Source organism: Balaenoptera acutorostrata, chromosome 9 (assembly GCF_949987535.1).
Source record: "Balaenoptera acutorostrata chromosome 9, mBalAcu1.1, whole genome shotgun sequence".
NCBI lineage: Eukaryota > Metazoa > Chordata > Mammalia > Artiodactyla > Balaenopteridae > Balaenoptera > Balaenoptera acutorostrata.
Genome location: NC_080072.1, coordinates 40,577,712 through 40,593,765, shown reverse-complemented (window position 1 = coordinate 40,593,765; position 16,054 = coordinate 40,577,712). Strand labels below are relative to the sequence as shown.

Here is a 16,054-nt window from a genome sequence, read left to right as displayed (position 1 = left end):
ATGAATATATCGGATTTATTACTGTATCTCTCTACTTTTGTATATGTTTGAAATTTTCCATATTAGTTTAAAAGTTTAAGTACTGAGAGAGGGAAATGCTGTAAAAATATAAATAATGATAATTTAAGATTATACTTGAACATATCTAGGTGACTGAACAGAAGAAAAATGATTTGAAGGGGGAAAAAAAAAACCCTTGGGAATTCCCTGGCAGTCCAGTGGTTAGGACTCCGCATTTTCAGTGCCAAGGGATTGGGTTCAATCCCTGGTCAGGGAACTAAGATCCCACAAGCCGTGTATCGCGGCCAAAAATAAATTATATATATATATATATATATATATATATATACACATACACACACACATATATATATATACACACACACATCATACATATATATGTATGTGCGTGTATATTTTTTTTTTAAAGAAAAAAAAAGAAAAACAAAGCCAATGTCTCTATTAGTTTCTCGGACAGAATTGTTTTCTTCAAACAGAACTGTCTCAAATGATCAGAAGGGAACACAGACACTTGCACACATTTCTCTGCCTTCGTTTTTGGGAGAACACCTCCCCAAAATGTATGCATGGGCTGTACATGCATTTTTAAGCAGACAAGCCCTGGGTGGTACAACCTACCTCTGAGCACCCCAGAGGCCCTGGTGAAATGGGACTGAGGGGCAAGAAGGTGCCCGTGTTAGGGAAAGCAAGCAGAAAGGACTCAAAATGTTCAGGGACAATGGGTGCCACCAGCCCTCCTCTCTTCTAAGCCCTGGCTTTGGGCTCCTATATGAGGTCCCCTCAGGAGGTTGGTTCAGCTGGACCTGAGGCTGTATTTAAGGTACTCTTACAACAGGTGAGTGGGTCCTCTCAGAGCACAGCTAGTGTGTTAGGGGAAAGGGATCATTCGGGGCAAGGGAGCTTTGAAGAGGCTCTGACAATAACCATCACAGCACATCCCCATATCACCTCCCCGCTTCCACATCTACCCGCTGAGAGAAGTCTAGAGATTGACAAACAGAATTCTCGAGTTTCACCTTGAATCAAACAATCCACGCCAAGCCCCTATGTCTGAGAGAGAAAACAGTCCAACAAGCTTTGTTTTAAGCAAATGCCTTTAAGCTCCCAAGCTCTGCCTGGAAAAGGAGAATATACAAATGTACTTACTCTTCTTGAAGAATAAATTCGCTATTTTCTGGAGAAAACTGCCCACTCACAGGATGCCTGAAGGCGGTGGTCTGCTGGTTATGGCTAAAGAGAAAGAGAGAGAATGAATGAGAAGTCCTGTGAATGGAAAGGCTCACAGACACAACAACAGGTCATTAATGTCTGAGGACCCCCGGACAACACAGACTCCTCCCAGGGTGAGACCACTCCAGAACCCAGCTGCACTGAAAACCCAAAACCTTCCAGCTCAGGCGCCAAAGCCCGCCCAAGACATGGGGATTTCAATTCTAGGCGAGTCTCGCCTCCAAGACAGCACTGTATCTTAGAGAGACAGTCCATGAAGGGCTAACTCCAACAAACTGACTCACTCAGCGAAAAGTTACTTCAAGATGGCACGAGCTGAAAACAAGAATGAAGGAAAGCAGATGGCACTTTCAACAGCTTCCAAAACCAATGAACCAGGGAAAGAATCCTAAGAATTAACACCCACCCAGAAAAATCTATCTTCTTAAAATTCTTCTCCCTACTACAAAATGTCTTCACTTCAGTGATGGGATATAAATGTATGGGCATGTCTCTGCAACATGACCTGTACAATTTCAACACTGTGGAGTTTCTATCACCCTTTTGAAGTGAGAAGGGATCAGCTTCCACACCGAGTTGACAGACACAACCGAAGTGTGTAGGTGTTTTGTGTATTCATAAAGGCTGCCTGGTTCTTTGAAAGGAAGGAGGAGTTGGCTCTAGAGGCTGCTGCTCTGATCCACGAATAAACTAACCTAACCTCCTTTTTCTATTCTTTAAAGAATATGATTTATGTTAAAATGTTTTTCTCAATCACGAAATCATAGTTATTTTAGAAATTTTAGAAAATATAGAAAGAAAAAAGGTCACCCATGATCTCACCACCTAGAGATATACCTGGGTATCTTCTCCTTCCTAGCTTTTTTTTTTTTTATCATTTTATTAAAAAAATATGATTTTACTGTATTTAGAAATCTGTATCCTGCTTTTTTTTCACATCCAATTAACATAGAAAATTTCCTATGTCATTAAGATGTCTTCATTTGAAATAGGTGAATAATAGTCTTATCATATAGATGTAAAATGTTTTTCATATAACTGTTCAAAAAATGTTTACTGGCCATCTGTGTGCCAGGTACTGTCTGAGGTGCTAGAGATACAGAGTGAACAAAAAAGTCCTTACCCCGCAGTGCTTACATTCTAGAAAGATTTACATTCTTCTAATGCTGGACATTTTAGGTGCTTCCCCTACCCCACCCCCACTATTATAATCAATATATCTTTGCATATATGGGCTTTTTCTGCAATTCAAATTATTTCCTTGGGTTAAAGTCCCAGAAGTAAAATTACTAAATCAAAGGGCATGGTCATTTTTTAAGGCTCCTTATACAGACGGTTAAAATGCTTTTTCTTGTCAGAGTCAACATATCACCTCAGTTCGATAGTGTTAAGATATCAGTCCCGTCCCCAAACTGGGCCCTGACTCACCCCAGAGATTAGTAGGTTTAAATGAGCATAGCATAAAGGTTAAAAAAAAAAACAAACCTCTAAGCCTACAAAGTTTGCCTTACTCTGCCCTGGGGCTGTCAGAGCGTCCTGCGTTCTGGTGTCTGGGTAAAGCTGGCACTGAGGTCTGAGCAGCCTGAATCCTAATAAGCCCTACGTGAAATAGGCAGAGCCATCAGGCCAGTCTGCTCCCTGGCCCTGCAACTGCACACCACCCCTAGCACCCTCTCAACCCTCCCAACCACTGCCAGCCTCCGAATTCCCAGCTCCTGGTTCCAGGCAAAGCCCTTGGAATCCTATGACCTCATCTGGCAGGCAGCAGACTGTTCTTCCCAAAAAAATAGAGTTGAGGAAAGAGCGTCTGGATAAGGATGAGAAGCAGGCCCCCATAACACCTATATCAGAAATCCTTGCATTGTGTTCATGGGTTAGGCTTTATCTGCACCCAGTTTCTTTTAGCCATCTCCATTCACCAGGGAATTTGAAAACACTCTACCTAAGCCTGCCTCATTTCTACCTAGAGGAAAAAAAAAAAAATGCTCTGCTCATAATGGGAATAACAATAATTCCTATCCACGATTACCTCTACAAAGCCCTTTCTTACACATCTTAACTATTACCACCGTCGACCCCTGTTTTATGAATGAGGAAATGGCTCAGAGAGGTTAAGAGACTTGCTCAAGATAACTCTGTCAGTAAGTGATAAGACTGGGACATGAATCCAGGTCTTCAATTTCTAAATTCGATGCTCTTTGCATGATAACCTGCTGTCCCCTTCCCTTAGGAGTCTGTGGGGCTGGCAGCTTCCTGGTCAAGATCAGAAGTCCCTAAAGACAAGGCATCTGAAAAACAGCAGCATCTACTGCTACTCCCTCTCCCTCCCCACCTCCTTCCTTCCCCTTAGGCCCAGGGCCAAATTTCTGAATGACAACACCTGTGTGGCACTCAGTAGCCCCCAAACAGCCTTTGGTCCTATCCCAAGGTCAGCCTGGTGAATCTCTTGTAGATGTGAGCAAAGAGCAAATCTTCCATGTGCTTGGAGCAGCATCCGGCATCCAGCAATGCCTTCATATACACTGTACAACCTGAATAGCAACTCCTGGGCTCCCCACACCCAACTTGTACCAGCTTAAATAAGCCCAGGGTCTTGGGTAAATGAATACTGAGCTGGAAGGTGTAGGCACTGTGATGATTTTCACATTCTAACATTAGAAGAAAGATAGTTTTTTAAAGTGGACAAAAATATAGCTGTCATTTGATCAGACCTAGAGGCAGCTCCTCAACCTTTCTTCCCTAATATGGACGCTGCCCTTTTTGCTAAAAACAGTTATCAACCACAGCACCATCACCACCATTTCCTGCATTTACATGAAGTTTTAAGTGTGGTCACATTCATTATTGTATTTGACCCTCCCAAGTACCCACTGAGGTAGGCAGCACAGATATTTTTATTCCTATATTATGCAAAAGGAAATGAAGATTGTGGGTTATGGGATGTGATTGGAAGACTAAATTAAAAAAAAAAAAAAAAAGGACTCAATACATTGAGAAAAGAGATGAATCAAAGCAATGCCTCCTGGGGGACTTTCCTGGTGGTCCAGTGGCTAAGACTTCAAGCTCCCAATGCAGGGGGCCCAGGTTCAATCTATGGTCAGGGAACTAGATCCCACATGCCACAACTAAGAGTTCGCATGCTGCAACTAAAGATCCCACGTGCCGCAACGAAGATCCCATGTGCAGCAATGAAGACCCGATGCAGCCGAATAAATAATAATTAAATAAATTTTTTAAAAAGTAGTAATGCCTCCTGAATACTGAGGTCTTAAAATTCGATGGTTTCTGATCAAACTCGCCCAGCTTGCTAATGGCAGAGCTTCTGGTTCAGCACTTTTTGGCAAAGGAAGAAGAGTTAGGTCCTTGGACTACTTCATTCAATCTGCCTAAACACCCAGCAGGGCAGGCTGTGTTTCGTTACATCAAGCCACGGGTGAGGAAAGGCCCAGAAAGGGGAAATGACGTGCCCACAACAGTCAACTCCTGTGTTCCTGCACCCACCACCTTTCTTATCTCTTTCTACCACTACAGGCTCACCTTCACCAAATGGAGGTTGCCTATTGAACACTGGATTCCCCCACCCATTGGGAGACTGCAAAGTCCTCTGACTTTTCCTGCTGTCCTTAACCCCTCGGCCCCAAAGCCCCCAGCCTGCCCCATTTCCTGACTTTTGATTTTCTAAAACCCATGAAGAATCTCATATCCTATCACCCTATCTTAAGATGAAGTTAGCAGGCACAGACAAATCCCCTGAAATACCTGTTCTTAAACCTGAATTGCCACCTTGCTCCCTGGCAGTGACGGAGGTGACCCGGCCGGGAGCCAGGTGGCTGGTTTCAATGGAGCACAGAAACTCTCTCTCCTCCATACAAGGGCTTCTGTTGCATTTCAGACTACTGAGAAAGTAACTCGGCAAATGAGGTAGAGCAGAACCTAGCCTTTATTTTCAGATCCCACTCTTCCTCCCAGGAGCAGCCCTCCAGGTTGAATGGCAGCCAGTCTCGCCTGTGAGAGGACCAGGGAGCACGGGTGGAAGATGGCAGGGAAGGACAAGCCCCATAAAGGCGGGCCATGGGTAACCATCCATGTAAACAAGCACGTCTTCACAAGCCCTGGGCTGGAAGGACTTGGGTTAGGCCCTAAAGAAGTATGACAGCCAACACAGGAGACTTGGTAAGAGAACAGAGTGAGGACCAGGGAGAACCGGAGACTGATTTGAGCTCACTAGAAGGAAGAGCCCACCTACAGCCACAGACAGGGCTAGTCAAAATGTAAATGAGTCCTACAGTTTCTTGCAACATTTTTGCAAGATTAATTCTTCCATTCATACAGACTTTGACTATAATGTGAACAGTGACTCTGGCTGGTTAAACATAAAGGTTCCAATTTATTTAGCACAGCCATTTTTTTTGGCATGGCAAGAAGTTCTGGAGTTATGTGAATGGTGCTCAAGAGTGGAGGTCGGAGCAGCCTGATAAATCTGCTTTTCTGACAGTGGTGGTATTGGTATGCTGAGAGTGTGACAGATCTGCTCTGTCAGCACTAGCTCTTATCTGGCCCCTGCTATAAAGAGGAGAGGAAACAACTTAAAATGTAAGGAAAGTATCCGGTCTTGAAGCCCACGGAGGGACTCTATCAAGGCTCTTCTCATTGGTATGCTTGGCGGCAGCTGCCACTCTAGACCTTCTGGCTCCTCAATACAGCTCTCAGAATGCTATAAAAGAGTCACCCTGCAGACCTCAAGCCACAGTCAGCACTGCCTCCAGACTTGTTAAGGCACTTACTATCTTTGTTCTAAATCCCAGTGTCTCCAGAAAGCCAAGGTTCCAGGTAACCTACTAATGCTCCTAGTTAGGTCCCCAAATTAATAACCAAAACTCCAAAAACACAAGAAATTGCCTCCCCGCCTTCAGCTCCCATTTGGGCTGCAGAGTAAAGAGATAGCGGCCAACAGTCGAAATGGCATCTCTACATTCCCCCAACACTTCTTAAGAAACTTTTGTTTTATTTTACTTAACATTTGTACAGAATTGCTCATTTAGTACAAAGTGTCACCGCTATTCATGTGGCATTTCATAAGGGGGCTGAGGATGTTACTGAAGTGGTCTTTGGAGCTTGCACTATTTGAAAATGTCAAGCAGCTCGCTGCACACTGGCATTACTCTGACAGGCCCTTCTTCCAGAAGCATAGGAATCAGGCCTTGACGAGACAACATATGGTCCCCATCCTCTCTCCAAGTGAGTGCCATCAACACAGTACTAACCAGCTTCCTTCAATATCCACCCTGGGCAACAAGTCAGCCCAGAGTCCTGGGGTCAGAAGATCTGGGTTCAAACCAGAACAAGCCGCCTAGTTGCTCCGCAGCATGTGGGATCTTCCCAGACCAGGGCTCGAACCCGTGTCCCCTCCATTGGCAGGCAGATTCTCAACCACTGCGCCACCAGGGAAGTCCCCTGGCTGTGTCTCAACAATGGCAATGACTAACAGGCATCTAAATTTTAACAGGGCAAAAACAGAATGAATCTCCTCCCCTCACTCCTACCAAATCCAATAATCCTCCTCCAGGTTTCCCTATGTCCATCATCAGCATCGCTATCCAACAACCTAGGAGTCCTCCTCCACTCCTTTACCTTAACCGCTACACACCATATGTTCGCAAGTCCTGTTGCCTCCATCTAAAAAACATACTCTGAACTCATACACTTCTTTTCATGTCTACAGCCAGCACCCTAGTCATCACAACAGCCACCTAACTGCTCTTCCTGCTTCCACCCTGGCCTCTGTACCCATCCTCCTCATCAAAAGCCTGATGAATCTTTTAAAATGTCAGTTAGATCACACTCCCTCCTCCTTTAAACCCTACAAACAGCTCCACATCACACATAGAGTAAAATTCAAGCTCCTTACCTTGGCTTACAAGATCCTAGATGATCTGACCCCTGCCTAGCTCCATCCTCTTCTTGCACCACTATCCTCCTTCCCCATCCTGCTCTGGCCACATTGGTCTCCTTTCTGCTCCCTGAATACCAAGCTCTCTCTTACTTAACAACCTGTGTACTGGATGCTCTTCCCCCGTACTCTCTAACTGGTTCCTTGTCATTCAGACCTCAGCAGAACTATCATCTCAGAGCCCTTCCCAACTACCCACTGAAGTAGGCTCCCAGTCACTTCATATCACATCACCCTATTTTAATTGTTACTGTTATTTTTCTTACTTATGTCTGTGTTTGATGATCATCAGTATCCCGGACTAACAGTGTATTCCAGGAGAGCAAGGACCTTGCCTGTCTTTTTACTGCTATTATCAGCTTGTAACAGAGTCTGGCTCTGTGATATGTGCTGAATGAATGAATGAGAAATAATGATTAAGGAGACTCCTACTTTAAAGCGAGGCCATGCCTCCAAATAGGCTAGCTAACCCTACTGAAGTCTGGACTTGGGTCACAAAGAGACAAAAACAAGGGTCATGAGCCATCAAAAGGCAGTGGCTTCTGCTCTTACTACCTGAGGAAGGAAGCATCAGACACCAACATGGTAAGAATGCTTAATCCTTGGCTCTCTCCCAACTGTGTTACAATATAATTTGGAGAAATTAACCCCCCCCTGCAACTCCCCTCCCCCTCACTGCTGCAAAGGAGAGGTAGTACACTCAGCAGAGAGAATCAAAGAATGGAATGCAAACACCCTAGAGGCAATTACTGAGTGATTAAAAACACGCAGGAGGATAATACAAACACCACCTGTATCTCCTTTTTGTAAACTTGGAGAGTATTTGGTGTGAAACCTAGAATTTGGTGACTGACTATATGCTCTCACATTGCTCTCTACTGTTTCATGTGTGTTTGCTCTCCTCCCCCTCTCCCCCCACCTCCAGTAAGATCCTAAGTTCCCACAGGGCTGGGGGCAGTCATTCACAGATTTCTCATGTATCTCCTGCAGCACAGAACAGCAATACCATGGAACAGGCACTTGAAGTCCTTTATCTCAACAGCCTGAGCACAAACACACGCCACCTTCAGGGAGAGGCTGTGCAGAACCACTCTCATCTTCTGATTTCAGCAGCCCAAATATCCCACGTGCCCCAGAGAGAGTTGGGGAGGCAGGGGCCCCCAGGCCCTGATAAAGGATCCTACACCCAGGCTAGGAGACTCCACCAGCCCTGGGGAGCACGGTGTAGACCAAGGAAGGGCCTTCCCCACTCCCACACTGTCCACAGTTGACTCACTCACACACCCAACTAGGCAAAGACACTGAAATCCAGCCAAACCTCAGACCCATCACCCGGAGGGGCAGTCAGTATCTGCTCTCCTTGCCCAAAGGTGCCAAAAGGGGCTGAGCCTGGCACAGACAGAGCTGGGCTCAAGGGAGTCACAAAATTGAGTGAACTGAAAGCTCTCACATCCTGCAAGAGGGAGGCCTCTCCTTTCCAAACACTGAATTTAACTGACTGAAGTCTTCCATCATGATCTGAAAAGATCTATGTTTCATTAGGCTCTCCACTCAGTGGCCAACTCGTTTCATAAATTACCTCTTCTGACCCAGTAACCCACACTGCAAGCCTCTCTTCTCCCCAAGCCCCAACATGGGGCTCCAATACTTAGAATTGATGGTTAATAGGAAGTTTTAATTGTGGCTCCGCAGGACTTCAATAACCATGAAAAGACGAAAGCCAAACTCCTGACTGAATGAGGGAATCAAACCCAGATAGCCTCCCCTCCCCTAACTTTTTTTTTAAAGGAAGTTGGCAGAGAAGCAATGTAATAGGAGCTGAGGTACCAGCTCTGTTACTACTAACTAGTTTCACGCCCCTGAGCAAATACACAACCTCTCTGGGTCTTAGTTTCCTCATCTGTCCAATGAGGGGGTTAGACTCTCCATCAAGGCCACACGCGGGCTTCAAAGCATGAAGCCCAGGCTATTCAGTCATACAGGCTGCAGTTCAAACCCCAGCTCTGCTTCACGCTGGCGGTACCCGACCTTGAAAGAGTTAATGACCTTTCTGAGTGTTGGTTTCCTTATCTGTAAAAAGAGGAGACAATTCCAACCCTGCAAGATTGTTAAAAAGAGACTGATAATGTGCCTGGCCTATGGCAGACACTCAGCCTTCAGTGTCTGTTATATTTTTCTTTTGCTAGCTCTAAAACTCCACTCTAATAGAGTTGTTTTGTCTTTTTCTATGTTGCAAACTCCCGTATTATTAGCCTGGCTCAAGAACACATTTTCTTCCCTCTGAGTTAAGGCAAAACAACCAGCCTCTTGTTTAAACTTAGAACTCGCCTGCCAGGCAAAGTAGTTTCAGATCAATAAGCACCTTCCTTCAGCCACACTTCTGTCCCTCATTGGGTCGAGCCCCATGGTTCAGAAAGCGCAGCCCAAGAAAAAAACAGCCTCCCCAGCAGGCTGTGCTGAGCCAGGGACACACACTCTACAGAAGTTTTAAAACTTCATGGAAACATTTTCGACCTCAGAGAACACCCAGTTTTATGCTTCTCCTTAATGCTCTTCAATAAGTCAGGTTCCTCAAGTGTAAAATGAGAAGGCTAGACCAGGTGATGTTCTAGGGATCTTCCAGCTGTAACATCTTGAGACACTGAGGTTCATCTCAGACTACTGCTAGAGCCACAGACTGAAATGTAACAACACTGCACATAACTGAAAACACAAAGGAAGGAGGCAGAACAGCTGTCCTCCCCAGTCTCACTTGCCAACAGAATATCCTTTGTAATGACATCGGGGAGGTGTAGTTAATGATACTTTTGTCCTGTTTATTCCCAATTAAATTGGGTTCTTTTTTTTTTTAAACTGCAGACGCTCCCAACCAACCCATCGAAAACTCCCTTTCTTTTGTCATTACTTGACTTTCATAAATCAGAATACATCACGGCAAACTGAATCCCAGTATAGTAACCAGTATAGGACTAACCTGCTCTCCAGCTCTGTTCTCGCTGGGAAAGACGGCAGACACACTCACTCTCTCCTCGAGCTCCATGTTGTGTCTTCCCAGCCCGGGCCTTATGAAAACCCCAGCTCAGGTCAGACTGGGAGGGAGGGCCCGGCCACCTGCAGAGGTGAAGCAGAGGCTCCCAGCCCGCCTACTCTCTTTCAATTTCGGTTCTGGAGCAGCTGCCTCCCAAGGTGTTACAAATCCAGCAGCCACTTGCTCCTACTCATTCATTCTCCTTTCTCCTCGCCCACCCCCACGCAAAACCTGGCAACTATGCAGGAACACAGTTCCAGCTGTGAGTCACCGCCGTGCTGTGGCCAAGTGGAGCACTGGCTGGAGGTAAACACTGAGGCAGGCACTTTGTGTCTCCAGGCCCCAATTCTTCTGTTCTTTGAGACCATGGGGTTGGCTGCCCCTCTGGTAGCAGAATATGAGAAACACCTCCACTTGTGAGCCCCGGAGTCAGAATGAATTGCTCACTCTGTTCTGCCCTGCCACACTGTGGCTGAAATCAGCCCCAAAGCAGAGAGCCTTTGGTGGAGAAATGAAGGCTCCTCTATCACTATCTCTCATGGTCATGGCCAGGAAGAGGCTGAGCAGTTACAAGCCATCATGCTCACTCCCAAATCTATGATTCTTTCATCACTGCTTGGGATGGCTACCAAGAAGGGCAGGGGGTTAGAAAGACAAACTAAGGTATCAAAGTGCCTTTATCTCCACGGCCTCAGAGCAACACTGTGGCTCTTCACTGCATCTGTGTAGGTCTACAAGTCACGATGCAGGTGACAAGGACTTCTGTTTTCACAGCTATGTTCCAATGCCTACATAGTGCCTGGCACATAGTAGGTGCTCAATAAATATTTGCTGAATGACAAAAAAACAAAAAACAAAGAACAAAACAACGGGGTTTTGTTCTGAGTCTACTTGGAATGACAGCTTTACTAAAACCTGTATCCATTAACATCATTTTTTCCCTTTTAGAAATGTCCATATCCTTCACAACTCCCACCCCTGCCTGTAGGGAGTATTCTATAAATCTTTAAATGCAGAGATGATTTATTGTGAGACTAAGGAATTTCAAGTACTAGAGCCCTTCACTTTCACAAGCCCCTTCCAAGGCCCTAGAAAGGGGCCTAGCAACGTGTGTACATGCTTTCTACAACTGTATATATTTTTAAAGAAGACCTCCCAAATTTTATAAACATCAAGCCCCACAAAACAGATCTGCCACCGTAGAATGAAAGAATGAAGGACTCAACAAGCCATCCTGACATATCATCCGAACAAGGGCATTTGAATTGACAAAACTTGTTTCAACCACAGAGAAGTTAGGCTCTCAACTACAGATACATCCTAGTTGATCACAAGTCAACTGTTTGTAAAGGCTGGAGTAGGTTTAAGAGCACAAACTCCATTCATCCAACATTTATTTAGCGCTACTATGTGTTCTGCGCTGAGTGTTTTGGGCTAAAACAGTGATTAGAACATAATTATTCCCACTGAACTGGAGCTTACAATCCAAAAGAATAGACTGATATGGTCATAAATAGATACAGTAAGTATTTTATAATATTAAACATAAATAATATAAATATATATAACTGCAGACCAGAGTGAGTACCACAATGTAAAAGTACAGCAAGGCCCACCAATTTGCTATGTGTCAATCTGCTGGGTACAACAACCCTAGAAGGTAAACCGTTTTATCCCCATTTTGCAAACATGAATATTGAAGCCCAAAGGGGTCAAGTGCCACCCCAAGGTCACATAATCAGTAGGTGACAAAGTCAGACTTCAAGCCCATATCTGCCTGACTCCAAAGTATGGGCTTGTTCTTAGCGGCTACACTTCAGTCAATGGCCAGTTGCTCCACAGATCCTCCAAAATGTCTGGGGAGACATGCTGGCAGCAGAGGTACAGGAACCACACCGAGCACCAGCAGAGGCTGGCCAACTTCCAAAGCCCACATTCCTGAGAGTGGAGAAACGGGAAGTGCCATGAGCTCATGCACCAGGTATATAGCTATAACCTTCGTTCACCAGGCAACACCCTGGCAGGGATCAGTGACAGCTACCTGGGAGCCCAAAGAGGCCACATGAGAGGCTCCCACCCTGTAGTCCTGCCTCCAAACTCCCTCGTCCTTATCGCCAGATTGATCATGCTGGAGCACAGCTCTCGTTCCATTATGTCCTGGCACACACCCTCCGTGGCTCCTCACTGCTAAAGCCTCCTTCTCTCTCACCACTTCCCTAGACCCTCAGCTCCTACCAAATTTAAGCGTTTATCAGTCCCCACATCACCCCGTCTTTCCTACCCCTGGGCTTTGTCTCCTGCAGTCTTCTTCCCTAACGAATTCTACCCAATCTTCAAGGCCTCTTCTCTTCCCAGTAGTCCTTCCTGATCACTCCAGACCACTCTGCCTTCTTCCTTCCTTGTACTCTCAGCACTGAAGGCTTACACTCTTTATACGGCAATTATGCTTCCCAACAACTCTTTTCGTTTTACCCTACAAAAATTAAGTACAGTCGTCCCTTGGCATCTGTGGGGGATTGGTTCTAGGACCCTCCCCAATTCCAAAATCCACAGATGATCGGGTCCGTTATATAAAATGGCATAGTACAGTGAGCCCTCCTTATCTGTGGGTTCTGCATTCGCAGATACAGAGGGTCAGCTGTATTCCGTGTTACAGACAGGTATAAACTAAAAAGCAGAAGGTTCCTTTCTTGCCTTGAATTCAGTGTCAATCTCAGAGGCAACACCTTTACCAGTTTCTTGTGTATTCTTTGTTTTTGTTCTTTGCCTTTATGAAATTTTTATGCATTTAAAATTTATATACACATCTTTTTAGAAAAAAATTTACATAAACAGAATAAAACTGTACATATTATTCTTTAACTTGCTTTTTACTCTACGTATCTTCGATTCCTCCATATCCACATGCAAGGATGAACATAAGCGGCCCCTTCCACACACAGCTCCTCTAGGACCACCCCACCAAACCAGACCAACCCACAGAGAGATGATCCAGGAGCCCATCCCATATGCCAATCTGCCACAACATGTATTAAGAGGTTTCAAATTGATTACCTGCAAACCAATTTGTCCCCAGAATTCATTTTATTTGAACCACACAGATTTTTTAAATTGAGCCCAAGTTTAACAACAGGACGTTTTCATACAAAAACCCAGCTCATCTTGGAAAACCAAACACTGTGGCAACAGCGGGCCCCCATGAGAGGTGGGATGGCCCTTCTAGTTCACTGCAGTCCCCACTACTCCCTACTGCTTCCTGATGTTGAGGGTGTACGTCTAGTACTATTTGTCATCACACCTTTATTTCTAATTTCCCTACAGGACAGAAATTTCTTCATACCCATATCTCAACCAGAATTAGGGAAACAAAAGATAAACAGAGAGGACAGAGTATTCCTAAAACAAATTGGAGAGCATACACACAGTCTGGTTTTTTGTTATCTGCTAAGCCTCTACAGACATTTGAGTTTGCAACACCTATCTTGTACCAACACCATTGATTCTAGAGAAGCTCTTCCTTTTAGGAAGGAGATCTGTTTTAAAGAATAAAGATTTCTTACATAAGAGTAAGAATGGAAAGAAGACAGCAAAAATAGGCCAAAAAATTTCCCTCTCACAGAAAAACTTAGAAGAATCTTCCCAACAATACGGGCAAGGGGACTCGCCTTTAGCCTTCCCTGACTGGTCTCCTGAAAAGGTGAACCCCATGACAGCCAGCAGACTGTTTCTTGCACAGAGTGAAAAATCCAGAGAGGCACTGCCAACAGTCTCACCCTAAAGAATACAAAAGAAGAGTGGTGTCAGTGGCCGCAGCTCCTTATAGACACCCACAGGGGCCACTGAAGGCAAGCGGGGGCTCCTGCAACAGAAAAGCATCTGACCAGGTGCTGTCTGGAGCAAGATCCCAGACCTACCCCAAGCTGAAAAATGCAGTCTCCTGTGGTGTTTAGAGCACAGGCACTGGAGTCCAGCCCTCACAGCCGCCTATTTCACAGATAAGGAAACTGCTCCAGAAAGCAACTTCGAAACACTGCCACCATCTTTTAATTGCTTCTGGGTTGGGGGGAGGAAAGAAATAGTTGAGGGCGATTAAGAAGTACAAATTTCCACTTGCAAAATGAGTGAGTCATGGGTATGAGATGTATGTTCACAGTGTGGGGAATACAGTCAATAAGTAATTCCTTTATATGGTGACATATCGTAATTACACTTATCATGTTGATCATTTTGAAATGTATAGAAAAAAAACACTATGTTGTGTAACAGGAACTAACGTAGCGTTGTAGGTCAATTATACCTCAAAAACAAACAAAAGCAAATATGCAAACAAACCTACAGAGAAAGAGATCAGGTTTGTGGTTACCAGAGGCGGGGGTGGAGTGGTAACAGTAGGATGAGTGAGTTGTGGGAGGGGGAATTGGATGAAGGTAGTCAAAAGTTACTATGAACTTCAGTTATAATATAAATAAGTACTAAAGATGTAACGTACAACATGATAAATATAACTAGCACCGCTATATGTTATATATGAAACTTGTTAAGAGAATAAATCCTGAGTTCTCATTACAAAAAATTTTTTCTATTTCTCTAATTTGTATCTAGACAAGATGATGAATGTTCACTAAACTTATTGTGATAATCATTTCATGATGTATGTAAGTCAAATCACTATGCTGCACACCTTAAAATTATAGTGTTATATGTCAATTATATCTCAATACAACTGGAATATAAATAAATAAAAATAATTGCTTCTGCTAGGTATACACTCGGGAGGAATCTTAACAGGCCCACAATTACTAGATGATCAGACCTGAATGATACTGCATTACTTGCTCCCAATAATGATACATAAGTATATTCGTTCACTCATGCAACAAATATTTAAGAGCCAACTAGATGCCAGTCCTGTAGAGTCTCATACTACATGAGTAATCGAGAAGAGGGAGGGGGTGTGTCACAGCTCAGACTCTATATCCTGTCAAAGGTGAACAGAAGGACAGGGTTTTTCGGATTTTCAGATTCATGAATGATTGTCTTCTTAGTCAAGAGCTGTAAATTCTCAATCAGTTTATTAAGGCAACTTGAGCCCTTTTATCACCAAGGGTAACCCTTGCTTTCCAGAAATCACTGTATTAAGAATTTTAGAGCTGAAAATGACCCAGAGTTCACTCACCTCATCCAATCTCTTTGTTTTACACATGAGGAAATTGAGGTCAGGGAAGGTTAGAGAATTGCTCAAGGTTCTAGCTATTACTAACCATAAATTAACACTAGGTTCCTGAAAACAAGGATTATGGAAAGAAAAAAAAAAAACAAAAAACATCATCATCACACTGTTTTAAAATTTATTTCCTGCCTTAAAAAAAAATCCATCTTCCAGTGACTAATTTCTGCTAACAAACATGAAAAATACATTTTAGAGAGCTGGGAATCCTCGTGTCCAGTCAAAAGACCTTGCACAGAAATCCAGTGCCGTTGGTCTGGATTTAAGTGGCACATAAAACACATGCAGGGAGAGATGGTCATGTGAAGCCAGAGGCCAAGAGTGAAGCAATGCATCTACAAGCCAAGAAGTGCCAAGAATTGCCAGCAACCACCAGAAGCAAAGAGAGAGGCGTGGAATGGATTCTCCCTCAGAGCCTCCAAAAGGAACCAAGGCTGCAGATGCTGTGATTTCAGACTTCTGGCCTCCAGAACTGTAAGAGGATAACTTTCTGTTGTTTTAAGCCACCAGGTTTATAGTAACTTGTTACGGTAGCTCTAGGAAATAATACAGAATTTGTATTAGTTTAGTGATTTACCACAAACCCAATTAGTATGGA

General features: G+C 44.2%; 1 protein-coding gene across 5 annotated transcripts in view; it reads right to left on the bottom strand.

Annotated features, from left to right (window-relative positions):
* Positions 1-16,054, bottom strand: part of PLEKHA7 (pleckstrin homology domain containing A7) — a 211,626-nt gene that overhangs the window by 83,213 nt on the left and 112,359 nt on the right. For all 5 annotated transcript variants that reach the window (XM_057553588.1, XM_057553590.1, XM_057553591.1 and 2 more), the window contains one exon: positions 1,168-1,251. In XM_057553588.1, the coding sequence (XP_057409571.1) occupies positions 1,168-1,251 (84 nt within the window). The remainder of the gene's footprint in view (positions 1-1,167; positions 1,252-16,054) is intronic.